The sequence below is a fragment of the Aptenodytes patagonicus genome, chromosome 6 (assembly GCF_965638725.1).
Source record: "Aptenodytes patagonicus chromosome 6, bAptPat1.pri.cur, whole genome shotgun sequence".
NCBI classification, from domain to species: Eukaryota; Metazoa; Chordata; class Aves; order Sphenisciformes; family Spheniscidae; genus Aptenodytes; species Aptenodytes patagonicus.
The window spans coordinates 42,908,414-42,926,208 of NC_134954.1; the positions used below are offsets into that span (position 1 = coordinate 42,908,414).

At 38.8% G+C, this 17,795-nt stretch overlaps 2 protein-coding genes across 2 annotated transcripts in view; one reads left to right on the forward strand and one right to left on the reverse strand.

Annotated features, from left to right (window-relative positions):
- Positions 1–17,795, reverse strand: part of DNAH7 (dynein axonemal heavy chain 7) — a 135,354-nt gene that overhangs the window by 5,831 nt on the left and 111,728 nt on the right. Inside the window, exons 51-59 of the mRNA XM_076342253.1 lie at positions 17,591–17,717; positions 14,074–14,268; positions 10,933–11,025; positions 5,409–5,585; positions 4,205–4,366; positions 3,627–3,827; positions 2,965–3,126; positions 1,356–1,541; positions 512–649 (exon numbers count right to left, since the gene is read on the reverse strand). Of these exons, the coding sequence (XP_076198368.1) occupies positions 512–649; positions 1,356–1,541; positions 2,965–3,126; positions 3,627–3,827; positions 4,205–4,366; positions 5,409–5,585; positions 10,933–11,025; positions 14,074–14,268; positions 17,591–17,717 (1,441 nt within the window). The remainder of the gene's footprint in view (positions 1–511; positions 650–1,355; positions 1,542–2,964; positions 3,127–3,626; positions 3,828–4,204; positions 4,367–5,408; positions 5,586–10,932; positions 11,026–14,073; positions 14,269–17,590; positions 17,718–17,795) is intronic.
- On the forward strand, positions 6,637–10,089 carry LOC143162228 (baculoviral IAP repeat-containing protein 5.1-like). Its single transcript, XM_076342257.1, has 4 exons — positions 6,637–6,774; positions 7,867–7,976; positions 8,307–8,421; positions 9,901–10,089. Exons 1-4 carry the CDS (start codon positions 6,637–6,639, stop codon positions 10,087–10,089), a joined length of 552 nt encoding a protein of 183 aa, XP_076198372.1.

Here is a 17,795-nt window from a genome sequence, read left to right on the forward strand (position 1 = left end):
GTCCTCATTTTTTTTTGCTGAAATCCTGCTTCCACTGTAAACCAATCTTCCTCCCCCCATCTCTGATGTACCTGTCAGTGCCATTAGCTGGCCAGGTGCTGCCAAATGGCACAGAGCAGTGCCAAGTTCTGTCTCGCTGTCCCTCCATGTCCCTCTTGCTCCCTATATTCAGCTCTTCCATTTTCCTCATGAAGCTTACAGAAACTATAGTATCCCTAGATTGTACCTGGCTTACAAACTAGACTAAAACTGGCCAAGAAGTTGAAAATTGTTAAAAGCTGGGGAGAGTAGAAGATAGCAAACTGATTGTACGATCACAGAAGCTATGTTTCCTTAGGAAGACAGTCAGGAAAATACAAAACCAAAAAAGCCTTAAAAGATTCTTAAGTGGAACAGTGATTTCACCAGAATGGAGATACAACGCAATAAGGTACAGTAAAAACTGGAAAAAAAATCTGAACATAGTCATATGTAGAAAGTTATGGTAAGACGGTGTGTGACTTTCACATACCTGTGTGAGAAGAATGTTATCAAATAACAGTTGCGTTTCTGACTGATCCTTGGTAATATCAGCATTTGCATTCATTCCAAATATCTCTGGGGAAGGATTCAGTGGAAGTGTCTTTGTATATTCAATATAGCTTTGGTACTGAAAAAAGGAAAAAAAAAATAGGCTTAAAAGGAGATGCAGAAACAGCCAAACAGCCCATGACAGGCTGCAAGCTGTGTCTCAAAACTACTACAAACTTTCCTAGTGTAATGAATACAGTGTGTAAACTAAGATACAAAAGGAAATACAGGGGCTGACTGTGCCTCACAAATTCCTGTGGTCCATCCTCCTACCCTGAAATCAGGATTGGCTTTCCTTAAATAATTTCTGATAAAATTTCTGACAGCTGTTGGAAATTCTCTTACAAAGTAAGAGCATTTCTGGGCCCACTGCTTGCCAAGTGTCTGAAGGCATTTTGCTGATGTGTAACATTACTCTCCTGTGTGATAAATTAAGCTGATTACTATGTCCTTTCTACCTCCAGCAGATACGATCATCTAATTCTCTTATGCCTATTTTATAATGCTTTTAACTTTATCAGGCTGGGTTTCTCCCTTATTGTCCCCTACGTGTGCTGACGCACACAGAGCAAAGTCAATTTAGTTGGTAGTAATTGGGGTGGGGTTTTTTACATAATTTCTGTTCTTAGAAGTCACTGAAACAAATCCTAATAGAATGTGAGATTAAGCCACAAAAGTGAGCAGTGACAGCAGTAAGCACTGAGGCACATATCAATGTGAATAAAGATAGATGTATTTTTTTAAAAAATAAGCTGTTGGTAATGCCATTGTTCTGGGATACTTACATCTCCTTCAGGAGGAACAAAATAGAGGCCACTTGCATCAAATTTATAATCTACGTTTGTAATGATTTCTGAGGAAAAGAACATGTTTAGAACACTACGGAGCGTACGCCGATCCCAGTCATCAGTGACTCTGCCACCATAATTACATTCTCCAGTCATATAGCGAAGAGCATCATATGGTACCTCCTGAAAAAAAGCAAGATGATGATCTGAACTGCAGCCTAGCACTTCTCTGGACAGCCATATTGGTATCACTGTAATTTATTTGGAAGTCATCCAGAATTCTCACTGGAAAGTTTAAAAGTTGTTATTTACTTCTGCTAGTTCATGCTTGTACCATTGATCTCCTGATCTTCAAATACTTCAGTAATCATCCATCAAGTCACCCAGCATTGCTTCTTTTGAAGAACAATAGCACCAAAAATTTCCATAGTAATGCAGCTAGAACTCCGCAAGTACAAGTTTATGGAAAACTTCTCCAAAATTATCTCTACTTGTTTGGCTATACATACTTCTAAAATAAATGTATGCTTTCACAGGGCTATAGCTGTGCTCATAGATTTTATTTATTTTTTTTTTAGAAAATAAATGTGCTTAAAGTCTTGAGGTTGGGAGAAGCTGGACTCCTTTTAGGTGCATAAAAGGAACAAATTATGAGTGATAAGAGATAAATTATTTACAGGAAGTCAGGGCAAGAGTGGGTGATACACTGAAACTGGAGTAAAGCAAACTACTCGAAAGAAGTACCAAGAAATCAGTTTACTACGTACAAGTTGTTATCTTTCAGGAAAAAAAAACGCTTCCCTCCCTGCTAGGCACTACATTTGCTCATAAGCTTTGGTCATATAATGGGAAGACATCCCCCTCAGCCCCTGGCCCTTCACTCTCCCACAGGAAAAGAACACGCCTTCATGAAGTTGCTTTCTCATGCTGTATCACCTATTAACCACATTGCTAGCCAAAAAGACCCCAGGCTGACAGTGGTTTGAAAGTAACACCCCTTCCTGCTCCCAGCCATACAGATTCTGGCTATAGCGGGTTGCTTTTAGGAAGCTGCAACATAAAGAAGTGTCATGTATTGCTAGCAAATTCCAGAGAGGCTTCTATGAAACACTACCTAGCTCTGCAAACAGGGAAGGAAACGTCATCTGCCAAATTTACACAAATAGATCAAGGTTGTTATTAATCTGCAACAGTCCAGGGTCTAGTATTATCCCTATCATTGAGTAAATCACAGTTAGCAATTAAGCGTTTTAGTATGATATTTTACAGCTTGCAGTAACATCGCCAAGAGCTGAATCCACAGCTCCTGCCTAGAGACAGGATAAGAGTAAGGCAACTGTATGGAACAAACACCGCTCTGTTTTGCATGGCAGAACTTCTAAATTGTAATTTGAAAGTTTCCCACATTAGTTACGTACTGATCATGGTACACTAACCACTTCTTAAAATGAATGTGGTTAGCACTACCGCAAGTAGACTTTGGTTTCTAATTCACTGCCCCCACTAAACTGTTGCCATGGCAGCACTCAGCCTGCATTGGTAAATGCACTAACAGTCCTAGAAAGTGCAAGCAAGGACCAGTGACCACTGTGAGAGGTTGCTGTACCTCGTACTGGTTGAGGAAGATGTGCAGCTGCTGCACACTGATGCGCAGGTCGGTCTCATTGAACTCGTATGGAATGTTCCAACCCAACGGCCCAAAATTCCGCCTTTCTTGCACCAGCGCATGGAAGAAGCAGAGGCCATACAGCAATGTCTTGAACTCGGCCTTAAAACCAAATGCAACACCATTAATAATTTATGGCTGGTTTAAATAATTTCATTTTTTCTCACGTCCTGCACAGCAGTGCTGTCGTTGAGTCACTCAAAACCCAGCATCTCCTGCTCTGGTAACACACTGTTTATGAGTCAGGGGGTAGCTTTTTCTTGACATACAAAGGCCTTCAGCAGGAAGTCATCAAATTGTCATAAGCATGAGTTCTAAATATTCTCTTAAACCAGTGTGAACCCTCAAAGCAATTTCCTTTTTAAAGCTATATATCTATGTATATGTAATTAATATACATGACACGTACAACTATGTGTATGAGACCATGTACCTATGAATTTTTTTTTTTACACTTTTGTATTATAAAACATTGTTCACACAATATTTCTGCCTTTTTTTTTTTTCTCATTATCAAGATAGATTTCCCCCCCGAGCATACATACACAGTCATCAGGGTCTGCTTTAACTGATTTACAAAGTTACAATACAATGTTACTAACAGGTTTTCTGCAGCTGTTGAAAAAGTCAGAATCAGATATTGGATCCATCAGGTACGAACGAATTATATTGGCCCGTAAACCTTTTGGTGCTTCATTAGTCATCTTCACTCCATTCTGAAGTACAGACACGGGGAACGTGGCAGATGGGTAACTGGTGAGCCAAATTCGGAAATCTGGATGTGTTGTATCAGGGTTTAGCTCCTACAATAAACACATATAAAAACAGGCAATTGAAAGCAATACACACTAGTACCTCTTTGGAAACCTATAGCTGGTTCAAGAGTAAAATTCCTTAGCATACTGCTTTTCTGCAGCAATAGACACATGATGAAAGCCCTTGGCCAGAAGAGACTGTTGTAGTGGCTGGGATTTACCATTCCAGGAATGGCTCAGACGCACCAAGTTTGTGAGCAGTTTATTCCAGCAGGCAGAAGGAAAAAGACAGAATCAATATGTGATTATTACCCTTATATAATGGGAATCATCAAGAAGTATGCTACGCTGGCTTTTCAGTTGCCTGTATGGATCAGACATGCCTTCAAAAGTATTTCTAAGAAGAAGGTAATACTTATTTTTACCTCACAGACTTTTTCCAGTATTGGCATCCATGAACTTGCTAGATGGCAATTTTGCAGAACTATCCATGTTCCTTCCTTTACTGCCTTCTCTATCATTTTCATGGCTATTGGGCCTTGGCCTTGACCAAGTGACAGAGAACTAAGCTTTGTACCACCATATCCCTGCATATAGAAAGCATATTATAAGTAAGAATAATATTGCATAAATACACTAAACCTGCTGGTATGAGAGTTCACATCTATATGTATTCTTGAAATATTGAATGTACAGTATATTTTAAAATACAGTTTAAATCTTTTTCATGTCATTCCAGTTGACTAAAATGTCTTATCTATCTTCCAGTGAAAAGCTCCAACTACACATCTATTTTATCCGGAACTGTAAAATTCTGACACTTTCAAAATACTCCTGAAAACAGTATGCTCTTTAAGGATGTAAACAACCTAACTATAAAATGCAGGATACATTTGCAGTTTGGTCGTTGGAGACTTGAAGTATGTATGTCTGTCATTCTCAACAGCACAGAATTCTGACAGAATAATAGTCAGGAAATGCAAGAAATACATCTTACCAGAAAACAGCAACTTTCTAGTATTACAACAATACTCTTCTACATGAGAACTGATTTAGACTGTTGGGAATTTTTTGTTTTAAATGCCATAATAATGACAGTCAAAGCCAACAAAAATCCATATTAGAATTCTGAGGTGTAAATGCCACCCAAGATCCTAAGGTCCTATATTACTACAGTGGTTTTTAATTAAGATATTACACATAATGCTTATTAGAAAAAAAATACCATTTTCAGGTAAGATTCCTTACAATGAACGTTTAAACCATTATGGTTTTGTTCCATTTTTCCATTTTCCATTTGAGATTACATGAACTAATTAGTTAAATAGATCATGACATCACAACATTACAAAATATGCCAAAACTATTTAACATACAATTTCTTATAAACAATAGACAAATTATTCATTCCTAAAAACAATCCACTTGCATTAATTAGTGCTTTGTGTTAAAGAGAACCATGAGATCAATTTTAACGTGTTTTTGGGCAGTTAAAAACAGGTTTTTGAGCTTACTTCGGCATTTCAACTTTTACTTAAAGTTCCTTGCTTCATACAAATGTACACACGTGCGCGCGTGCACACACACAAGCATCAACTATATTAAAAAAGTCTGGAGGTATTAAAATACCTGATCATCAGCAAACTTAAGAAGGGCTGCCATGGGGTCGGCACCAGGAGAAAGTATAAATATCAGTGGTGCACAAGAATGACTATCAGAAAATGCTTTTGACAAATCAAATGGAGGTGGCTCAATAAATGGACGGCCCAGGTTGCGAATGATAAACTCCTGCACCATTGGTATTATCTGGAAAAAAAAAGGAAAAATAGAATCAAAATGTCCTATTTTTGTGTAAGCATTAACACATATTACTCTAAACTACTTAATATAAATTTCAAGGACAGTATTCCTGCATATAAAATTAGATACAAGTACAGTCCCAGAGAAATCAATGATTTAGCATGTGTAAATCTAGGCAAAAAAGATGCTCTAAGAGGGTTGAAACTGGAAGTCCTATGCAAATGATCCTTAATCTCATTTTTGTCACCACATCTGGACAGACTAATGTGCTGGTATAGGAAGCAGGATTTTTGTCTGGACTTACTCCATCTGTATTATGGAGAGGATTTCAATTTTCAAGTCTCATAATGCAACACCTTTCAAAGGTGTTAAGATCTTGGCTTAGAAAACTGCTGTGTACAGCAGTCTTGTACACACTGGTGTTTATGAAGTTAACCGGTCTCTACCAAAATGAGAGACAATTTATAAAATGACAGCTTAATGCTTTGATCCTGTAAACCCTAACAGATATAATTAGTTCATACGCCACCATTCATTCTATCTCTGGACACACTCTAGAATATTTTATAATAACCACCTCCCCTTTAAAGAAATGCAACAGTATTTGCAAACATGATACTAAGAGTTAATCTCTGAACACGAAATTCAAGAAACACTAAAGGTTTCAAATAGCAATGTTAATTCAACCACTTTGGTCACAATCAGTATATTTTTAAAAAATTTGTTTGTAAAATTGCTGTATTCGTAACTAGAGTTTTTAACTTGCATTCTTGACATTTCAATTATAAAATCTGTAATTTTCATACTGCATTAGCATAGGTGCTTTCAGTTAATACATATATAGTGTGACCAAGTACGCAGAATGTAACATGGGAAAAAAAGTTCCAGTAGCTTCATTTCTCTTGATTGTCCTGCTCATAAACTCACCTGTGTTTTTACTTACTTTAAAACTTACCCTTTGCACCTTTACAGGTGCAATGTGTCACCAATTAGTATAATGCTTTAAATTTGAGAGCAGGAGAGAGGCTCTGGGCTATACTAATTGCAGGCTTTATAGATGGAGATACTCTTGAAAGAGCTTGGTTTGGCTTCCAAGCTCTTGAGTGATTTTAAGGATATGTATGAATACGAGAACCGTTTAAAAACCTTCACAAACTGGCCTTTTATAGAGAACTGCAAGTGCACTCCAGAGAATGTAAGTCTGAAAACAGATATTTTGACTGCGCCTTATTTTTTATATACCATGCCTGAATGTGAAGCCATTGTTAAGTATATTCATGTTCAAGAAGAGTTGTAAGCTTCCACTAAGCCTGAAGAAGATGAAAAGTTGAATACTCCAACTTTCCTCTGTTCCCTGCTCAGAAATACTGTAGTAGGATGACTGGCTTCTGCATGTTCGGTTCACTAGTCTAGCTACGGAATTGAATATAGTTACTTTTCTTGTTTTCGTTTTTTTTGTTCTTATCACTTGAAAGTTAATTTCTTGTATTATGTAGTCTTTTTGATTGCAAATTTTCACTCATAAAAAGGAAGCCTACATTAGAAGAAACAAGTACACATCCAGCAGGAAGGATGAAGTAGCAGAATGATCACTACTTAAAATTCAGAAATTGAAATTAATTAAATTTTAGAAAACTTAATGTTTATGTCCCTGCAGGCTTTGACTTGAGCATTAAAAAAAATCCACCTGACTTCTACTTTGGCACACACATGAAACTTCCAGGCTGGATCTCAGATGAGTCATATTGCAAGAGTTATCTGAGAAGGTGTGAAGTTTGATAACTGAAACAAACTTACTTAATTTTTAGTGTTCTGACCAGATATGATTCTAAAGTGACAGGAAAACATAGAAGTTAAAGATGTAGCATTTTACTCACATAATTTATATTTAAAGGTTCTCTGTGTCCATGGTCTTATGCTATGTTTTTTCTCTGAAAGTATTCTTTAAAGTCCTGGCTATGGCAGATCTCATGCACTGCTACTGAAATGCCTGTGTAGCATGGCATCTACTAGATGTTACCTGGTAGAACAAAGCTACTCCAGTAGCCTGCAGATACCACAGCTATGCAGAAATCGTTCACTACTTGTAGCCTATTCCTTGTTCCTTTACTAGTTGCTTATTTACCTGCTTGCAGTCCTCACACTTAAAACCTATTTTTCAGCCTGATCTGTGCTGATAGACATTGTGGGAAAAGGCATTATTTGCAAGCTCTTGGAAACAGTTTGCTGATGTGAACACGAGCAGTGTGTTGGATGAGGCTCTAAACTTCTAAACTGTCACCTGCAGATGGCAAAGGCGGGCTTTGTCCACTGTCCAAATGCAAATGAACCAGATGTGGCAAAATGTTTCTTTTGCTTGATAGAACTGGAGGGCTGGGAACCAAATGATGACCCATGGTAAGCACAGATGTAACAACATTCTTGAAGTATTCCTCCAAACTTCTTTGACAACATCCCCTTACCCATTATAAAATTACCAATTTCTCTGTAACAGTCCACAAAACCGAAGCCTACTGAAAGTTTATCTTACCCAGTAACCTTGAAATAGTTCAACTAGCTTTTATCTCAGATCCACTAAAATCTATTTCATATGTTTTCTGTATGATACTTTTTCTACTGATAGACAGTAGAAGTACTGAAGAGACCTGTCTGTTCAGATTTCTTCATCTCTCAAAATCTAACTTTCATGGTTTTAATATCTGTTCTTATTCTGGGTTTATGCTGCAGGGAGGAACACACCAAACGTCACAGCTGTGGCTTTTTATCCCTTACTAAGCACTTTGATGACCTGACAATGGAGGAGTACTACATGCTGGAGATGGCACGGCTGAGAAACTTCCTTGTAAGTGTTAACCAAATAATCTTAATATAAGATTCAAAGCTAGAATGAAAACAAGAACTTCCATCTCCAAGATTTCCAAGCATCGGCAAGGAGTGATGGCGTAAGGATAGAATGTGACTTATTCTGAAGTAATGATTTACATGCATTATTGGCTAAGAAATCTGCACCTAAACACTTCTCAATGTAGTCTATTGTCTAGCTTTTGAAGGAAAACCTGTTTCCTTTAGAAATGTTTTTTCAACAACTCATTACAGCAGAAAAAATATATCGGGTACAATAATCAATCAATCCAGGAAGCTCTACAATGAGCAGCTCCATCTTTCTCAGGAGGGATGAACAAAGCATGTGAAAAGACAAAATTTGACCAGATCATTGCTTTACAGTATGTCCAGTTTTACACGTAAATCAGTCTAATTAAGCTTTCAAACTTTAAAGCCCATTTCAAATGTTTTACAGTCATCCAGTTTTACTCCTCCCCACTACTGGCATTTCATGCATGCCACTGCATTGACATATACAGAAGCACACAAAACTGAGCTGCTTCAACTAATCGATCAAGATCAGCGGATCTTTGATATATGACCCCTAATCCTATGGATAGTAAAAATCAAGTGAATCAAGTTCCCCGATGAGGGCACAGTAAAGGTTCTGCATCTTACTTCCTGGCAGGTTTGCACAAATGAGATCTTTGCCTTGCTGATAATGTTCCGTATTGAAAATATACCTGGTGACTGTCAAGGTTAAGTATTTAAGTTCCCTATACAACAGACTCAAATACATGAAAATAGGATCACATGCCGCAGTGGGAGCAATCTGATATCTTAAAAGGTGGACTAAGAGTGAGAAGATGATGTTGTTATCTAACCTGAACAGTGAATGATTTAGAGCAGTGTTCCAAGGTACAAAAGGGGTCTCAGCCATAATATTACTTTATTTCTAAGTACAGCATACAGAAAACTTGAAACAGCAGCTTCAAGTGGGGACACTTTGCCCTCAAGATTACTGTCTCCAATAGCTTGGAGGGCTATGCACTAGGGCTGATCCAGAGCATGCTGCCATCCTGAAGCACCAATATCCTAATGCATCCTGAGAAGCAATATCATGCCTCTTCACACAGAAGAAAATCAAACTGATGTCTCCCTCCCTGATGTGATTTAAAATGCAGCTAAACAGTAGGTTCACAATTTCATTTAAAAGAAAAAGTATACTAGACATAACCAAAAGCGGTCATTGAACTGAGCCTTACTGGCAAGGCTGGTGGAGGAGTTTCTGAATCAAATGGGGGTATGCATATGAAATATCTGCCAAACTGCTCTGCACCATTCAGACAGCAGTATTGCTGACCATAGCCAAAAGTAGACTTCCAAGCTAGAATTAGTGGCAGATCAGTGGGGTTTTGAGGATCTAAGTTTTGAATGTAGTTGAACTAGACAGTTAAATTGCTCAATTGAAAGTCTCAATCCTTTGCTTTGTTTTAAGTGCAAAACTGGCAGAAGCATAATAAACTCTTTTGAAGAAGAAGTCACCGCAACTAGGCAGCGTCTTGTGGATAACTTTGTCTCCAAGCATCAGTATACACTACCGCCGCCAGTGCCTCTCCATGCTGATCCATCTGCCCAACACTCTGAAAGCTCATACTGCCAGTCAGAAAAAATCCAGGAGAAGTGAAGTGTAAAGTCTGACTCTAAAAGTTTCTCTTCTTTATATGGTACAAACTTTCATATTTTTATGTGAGTACTAATATAAAGCTAAACAGTTGCGTGAGGAAGTGTAGACAATTCCTTTCATAGGCTCTCTGGAACAGAGGTCATAACTGTTTATACTAACTCCCATCTTTCACAATGTGCTCTGTCATTATGGCTAGGTGTGGACTAATAGTAGTCCCACTAACCTGTGAATATATGAAAAATGTCTAAGCAAATATTTATTCTGGTTTTTAGTAGGTTGACTTTTTTGGAATAAAGATTCACAACTGCGACCACCTATTGTGATCTGTGCCACATTCAAGCCTTACAGCTAGACAGACTCAAATCAGAACAGTTCTGCTTCAAAACACTTTCCATAGAACAAAATGGATCTGTGTGTCTACAATAATTGCTACCTTTAAGCACCTACACTATCTACACTCCTGCTTACCAATCAATTATCTTCCTAGGTCAGACAAAATTTACCATAGATAGCGACGTCCATCAAAAAAGTTACATAAGCAAAAATAGCAGGTGTACTGAAAAAGGAAAGTCACAAGGTTTGTAAGACAGTCTCAAGGAGGAAGAGCTCTGGGGATTTTGGTGTGTGCACTGAAACTTAACAAAAGCTAAAGGCCTACCCTTCTGGTGTAAAAAGGTTTTTCATTACAATTTCAAACTTGCTGGTTTTTTGAAATCTCATTCAGTCCTATTTTCCTTTATGATAGACTGTTGTAGACAACACAGTTGAAATGCATACTTGCAAATAATTTTGGTTTCTAAGATGGACAGGCCTTTTTGAATAAGGTGAAAGTTTTGTACATACTTTGTCAGGTCTCAGGCAGCGAATGATAAGCATCCTTTGGAACTCCCCCAATTTCTCTTGCCACTCTGCAGGAAAATCCTCATGCTGGGGATCCTAAAAACATATGTATTTCAACATTCTTTAAAGCATTTGTGAATTACCTATAGTGAGAGTAAATTATCTTTTTACTTGACACATCAATCCATGATGTATTTTCTTTAATCTACAGAAATGGGGTTGACATGCTTAAAGCTTTTTTAAAAAAATAATGTTAAATATATGTTTATCAAAGAAGCTTCTCTTATGGCAGAGAAGTTAGAGTAATTTTTAAGTGCTTAAAAGATGATAACCCAAAGTTCTTCTCTAGAAAGTGGGGAAGGAATGAGGTGGAGGAAACCTGAAAATGCACTTTACCTCCCTCTTTCTGTTAGAACTGAATTATGGTGTCAGTCTTCAATATTACAATGTTATTACAGTGATAGCCATATAATCAATGACAATCACATTACAGTATTACATGATAACTATGAGTTAGGTTGCATCTGAATGCAGGAAATGAGTGCAGGAAAACAAGAATCAGAAAATTCACCAGAGAACTTCGTTTGTAAATGGCCTATGAATAATCCAGCTATTATGTTGTTATTGCAGTTATCAGGTTGGGAACAGCAGTTGTCGTGTGGCATGTTAACTTCTTATTAGACTGAAGTACAGTGCCAGCTAGGTATGCCTTTCTGGAAACTGGTATTACAGCTCTGCTGGTGAGCCTCTTAGGCTTGCCTGTAGAGGGTTGGGCACAGAGGTATGCAGACAGACCTGAACAGACTGCATTCTGAGCAACTTTAATTTAGTAAATCAAATCACAGTGGAGATCATGTTCTGCTAAGAATCTGGAGCCTGGCTCCCTCCTTCCCCAACTTCTAGGCACTTAGTTTCAGATCAGAATCCAGAATGCTGCATTATTTTTATATTAATATATGGGAAAAATAGGTACCTCAGAATGACATATATAACGGCTGTTGAAGAGTTTAGCTAAAAATTTGTAGAAAACAGTGAATTGGGAAACACTGAGGAATGAAGGTTGCACTGAAGACTCCATTGAGTTGTGCCACTGTGCTGAAAACTCTTCACTTCTCCATGAGAAGAGATGCATCAGTAGCTTTGAGATTAAGTCAGCCAGCTAGAGGAGAACTGAGTTTCAGTCCCTACTCCAAAGTATGCAATACAACTTAAGATAAAATACATGGAATCCTTGAACGGGGGACTTGAAGTCAGGTCTCCCCTACTTTTGGAAGCAACCTGATCTACAACTGTAGGAGGAGAAAAGTGTATCTCAAACTCCTTTGAAAAACATTCATATTCAGTGTATGGTTGCTGATGACAAAGTGGCTCAAGCAACACTGATTTGGTGCCCTCTCTTTAACACACGTATACATGCATGAAAATGCCCTTTATTTAAATTTGTGTATCACTAACAAGACGAGAAAAAGCTGGTTGCATATTACTGGGGATAAACTATACTGGTGATAAAATACAGCTATCAAAAAGGACTCTTCCCTAAGACCCATTAACTAGCACTTTTGAAAATTCCAGTGCACTCACATGAAAGTACTAGTATTAAAGCTAGGTAGGTAATGAAAATGTTTTCACATAACAAGTAAGAGGCATAGCAACTCTTCTATATCAGGGCAGTGATAGATAATGCCATTCCTTTTGATCTAGCACTCGAGGTTCTGTAACTGAATGTTCCTGGCTTCAGTGTTACTGTTTATTAGATTCTTTATCAGTTAACTGATGACCTGATTGTATAGATCTCATTTTATTGAAAGCCACTTAAATGAAGGAATTTCTATTTATTTCAGTCTGGCTGCGTGAATGCACATATAGCTATCCCAGACATCTTGAACCTTTACTTCTGAAAGTCAGCACCTTTCATTTATATTAGGTGTTGCTTTAAAAAGCTATGATCCCAAAGTGCGTAACAAAGTAGTCCCCTCCCTCAGTCTCTTTTTCAAATGCCATCATTTCTCTGTTCATTTTCCAAGTGACTATTTCCCAAAGAAGAACTAAAACCCTGAACTTGCTGTATCTTTTTGTAAATGCCCAAGGAAAGCTTTATCTCTACTATTTGCCTGTTTCCTGCAATCTGGACAACTGAAGGAGCTGCAGCTGCTTAGTTTCTTTAACGTCTCTCATCATACACTTATGAGCATTTACAGCCCAAAATCAATTCTTTTCCTCTCTACATACTTCAAGTCCATTTTTTAAATAGAAGGAATTTCTAAATCCTTGACATTTACAATGAATAAAACACACAATTAATCTTTTTGAAACGAGTGTAAGAAGTCCCGGGTCATTTGACTGAACATGGGTGATAAATTTTCATCATTTAAGTTAACAGTGAGAAAAGTGGTTCAATGGACTAGCACAAATGGACAGTATTATATGAACATGGAAGTGGTTATGGTCAGATATGGTGCAAGTAGGAAAAAAGGATAACTTTTTTAATCATTTGTTCAGGAGGTATGTGTATGATGACCACTTTGCGTATCAAAAAGCAGAAGTGGGGAGTATGATAAAATAAAAAAAGGAGTTAATAGTAAGATTAAAGATGAAGCAAGTGCCCAAATGTGGAGTAAAATTCATCTAAAGAGCTTAGATTTTAAGGAAACTGTGATGAAGTTAGATAAAGACAAAGTAAGTCATTAATGCATATATCAGGTCACTGTGAGAATAAGGAATCACAGGTCTCCCGAATCACATTCTAGTTTCTCTACATGGCAATAATTGCTTTTTTACACTTATCCAGGAAAGCAGCATGCTACATAATAGCATGAAAAGGCATCCTCAAAGCATGGTAAACAAACATATAAACTGACAAGGGACAGTGGTTGCCTTAAGTTCAGCAAATTTCACTATCACCTTACCACTCCGGGTTTTGTTGCCTTTTTTCCCATCCAAATTCAATTCAAAGCATGACTTGCTATTCAGAAGCCACCTGACAAATTGGCAATAATCTACTACTATACACCATTTGCTTAAATATTTACATTCATATATGTAAGAACATACCATGTAAAATGACAGCACTTTCTTTTCCCTGAATAAATATTTTCAATGTGTTAATTAGCTTATGAATGCAAGCAATCAGGAATCTTAACATACCAAGCTGTCATATATCAATTTCCATCCATCCTTCAGTCGCGTAAAATCCTTACGAATGTTCGTGAAGCACGGCAAATCTTCTAGTCGGCAAATTTCGTCCCATGATTTTGGAGGAAGCCAGGTACATGGATTAGAAAAGGGATTGTCCAAACCTATGCCTCCAGTCAACAGAAATTTCCACTCATTCTCATTAATCTACAATGAAAAACAGTATTCTTAGGACTAAATAAATAAAATCTAATGGCTTTAGTACATTATGTAGGAAATCGATACATTTATCTGCTTGGTAGCGTGCCATGGGACAAAGCCCTGGAGGGAAGAGGGGCCCAAGAAAGCTGGCTAATAGTCAAGGATCACCTCCTCCAAGCTCAGGAGCGATGCATCCCAAGAGGAAGTCAGGCAAAAACGCCAGGAGGCCTGCATGGATGAACAAGGAGCTCCTGGACAAACTCAAAGACAAAAAGGAAGCCTACAGAGGGTGGAAGCAAGGACAGGTAGCCTGGGAGGAATACAGAGAAATTGTCTGAGCAGCCAGGGATCAGGTTAGGAAAGCTAAAGCCCTGATAGAATTAAATCTGGCCAGGAACGTCAAGGGCAACAAGAAAAGATTCTATAGGTACGTCGGGGATAAAAGGAAGACGAGGGAAAATGTGAGCCCTCTCTGGAATGAAACGGGAGACCTGGTTACCCGGGACACGGAGAAGGCAGAGGTACTCAATGACTTTTTTGCCTCGGTCTTCACCGGCAAGTGCTCGAGCCTCACCGCCCAAGCTGCAGAAGGCAAAGGCGGGGACTGGGAGAATGAAGAGCCGCCCATGGGAGAAGATCAGGTTCAAGACCATCTAAGGCACCTGAAGGTGCACAAGTCCATGGGACCTGATGAGATCCATCCATGGGTCCTGAAGGAACTGGCGGATGAAGTTGCTAAGCCACTATCCATCGTATTTGAGAAGTTGTGGCAGTCCGGTGAAGTTCCCACTGACTGAAAAAGGGGAAACGTAACCCCCATTTTTAAAAAGGGAAAAAAGGAAGACCACCCGGGGAACTCCAGGCCAGTCAGTCTCACCTCTGTGCCTGGGAAGATCACGGAACAGATCCTCCTGGAAGCTATGCTAAGGCACATGGAGGACAGGGAGGTGATTTGAGACAGCCAGCATGGCTTCACCAAGGGCAAGTCCTGCCTGACTAACCTCGTGGCCTTCTATGATGGAGTGACTACATCAGTGGACATAGGAAGGGCTACAGATGTCGTCTATCTGGACCTCTGTAAGGCCTTTGACACGGTCCCCCACAACATCCTTCTCTCTACACTGGAGAGGTATGGATTTGATGGGTGGACTGTCCGGTGGGTGAGGAATTGGTTAGATGGTCGCATCCAGAGGGTAGTGGTCAACGGCTCAATGTCCAGATGGAAATTGGTGATGAGTGGTGTCCCGCAGGGGTCCGTATTGGGACCGGTACTGTTTAATATCTTCATCCATGACCCAGACAGTGGGATCGAGTGCACCCTCAGCAAGTTTGCAGATGACACCAAGCTGAGTGGTGCGGTCGACACGCCAGAGGGACAGGATGCCATCCAGAGGGACCTGGACAAGCTGGAGAAGTGGGCCCGTGTGAACCTCATGAGGTTTAACAAGGCCAAGTGCAAGGTCCTGCACCTGGGTCAGGGCAACCCCCGGTATCAATACAGGCTGGGGGATGAAGGGATTGGGAGCAGCCCTGCCGAGAAGGACTTAGGGGTACTGGTGGATGAAAAGCTGGACATGAGCCAGCAACGTGCACTCGCAGCCCAGAAAGCCAATCGTATCCTGGGCTGCATCCAAAGAAGCGTGGCCAGCAGGTCGAGGGAGGTGATTCTGCCCCTCTACTCTGCTCTGGTGAGACCCCACCTGGAGTACTGCGTCCAGCTCTGGAGCCCTCAGCATAAGAAAGACACAGACCTGTTGGAGGGGGTCCAGAAGAGGGCCACAAAAATGATCAGGGGGATGGAACACCTCTCCTATGAAGAAAGGCTGAGAGTGTTGGGGTTGTTCAGCCTAGACAAGAGAAGGCTTTGGGGAGACCTTATTGCAGCCTACCAGTACTTAAAGGGGGCTTATAAAAAAGATGGTGGCAAACTTTTTATCAGGGCCTGTTGTGGCAGGACAAGGGGGAATAGCTTTAAACTATTAAAAGGGGGGGGAGATTGAGACTAGATATAAGGAAGAAATTTTTTACGCTGAGGGTGGTGAAACACTGGCACAGGTTGCCCAGAGAGGTGGTGGATGCCCCATCCCTGGAAACATTCAAGGCCAGGTTGGACGGGGCTCTGAGCAACCTGATCTAGTTGAAGATGTCCCTGCTCACAGCAGGGGGGTTGGACTAGATGGCCTTTAGAGGTCCCTTCCAACCCAAACTATTCTATGATTCTATGATCTGAATTCTTGCATTAGTTGAAAAAGCTTCTATACAACTACTAAAAGCTTATTTCCAAAGTATTCAGTGTCTGGTTTTCAGTTAAACATGAATTTAAGGAATCAAAAAAACTAAGGTATGAGCCAATTTAAAGGTTCATCTGCACCCCTAACTTGGGGAATTAACAAAGTTAACTGATTAGATTTTTAGACCCGTTCTTCAAATCCCAAAATGTTGAAGGAAAAAAGTACTGGACATATTTCAGGGAACCATGCATTTTGCAACTTTTCCCTATAATGCAAGTCTAAATATGAAAAAGAAATATCAGCCTATTACATGTATCATTCTTTTCTCAATACTCCTTTATCTTAAAATTTCTTTGATCGCTTGAATTTGTAAATTGAAGTCCCTATGAATGGGAGAACACTGTCCCATGATTATTACCATCAGCTCTTGAAAGAATTCACTTCTATGTATCCCCCAATATAAAAATTTCAAAAGTTTCTAAAATTTTAAATGTTTCCATATTACACTGAAAGAAACAACTCCAAACAACCCTAAGTACTGTTTTGCAGATGATATGGTTAAAATGCGTGTATTTCATTATGAATTTAAAAATTACTGTAAATAAATATTTTGTAAAGAATTACTAGAAATTACTAGAATTCAGTTGGTACAAGTGTTTGATTTTCAGGAATTCTATGCAAAAATAAACACATTTAGCACCTTAAGTGAAAAAGATGAGTGGTTTCTTAAATCAATGGTTACAATTCATTTTGATACGCTCTTAGAATTTGGAATACATTACAGTAAAATTTTGCAAAGTGTAAGAATAACATAGGCTGGGCTTTGGTTTCAGTAATGTTTAGAAAAACTGTTATCATCTAGCTCAGTTTTGCCATACCTGTTTGTTATATATTTATTTTATTCTAGAGAGTCTTTTCTAATGCTTACAATTGCTTATTAAAATGAAAATAAACAACAAAATTGAGGCTTAAATAATATAATTATATATAAACTTATTTTTCTATTCTTATCCTTTATGTTCCTATTACTGATAGTTTGTATATGCAGTTTAATATATATCATATCAAAGTGCAAATTATTTTTAATTATTACTGACCAATTTTTCATACTTCAGGAGATTTGCAGTCAGACAAAAAGAGAAGAGCAGCTTGTCCTTTTCAAAGAGGGAGCGACAGACATTGACGTAAAGTGAGTAAGTAAAATGATCCTTGAGAATCTTCAACCTACAGGTGTTGGAAAAAGAACAACCTTCCATTAATAGCACTCTAAAGAGTGTGCACTCTGGAAACTCATTGCAAACC

What these genes read in the sequence shown, in the direction of transcription:
- LOC143162228 (XM_076342257.1), top strand. Translation starts at nt 6,637, where the DNA reads ATGGAGATACTCTTGAAAGAGCTTGGTTTGGCTTCCAAGCTCTTGAGT. An exon ending in GAACCAAATGATGACCCATG is followed by an intron (nt 7,977 to 8,306) that starts GTAAGCACAGAT and finishes TTTATGCTGCAG; the next exon opens with GGAGGAACACACCAAACGTC. An exon ending in CACGGCTGAGAAACTTCCTT is followed by an intron (nt 8,422 to 9,900) that starts GTAAGTGTTAAC and finishes CTTTGTTTTAAG; the next exon opens with TGCAAAACTGGCAGAAGCAT.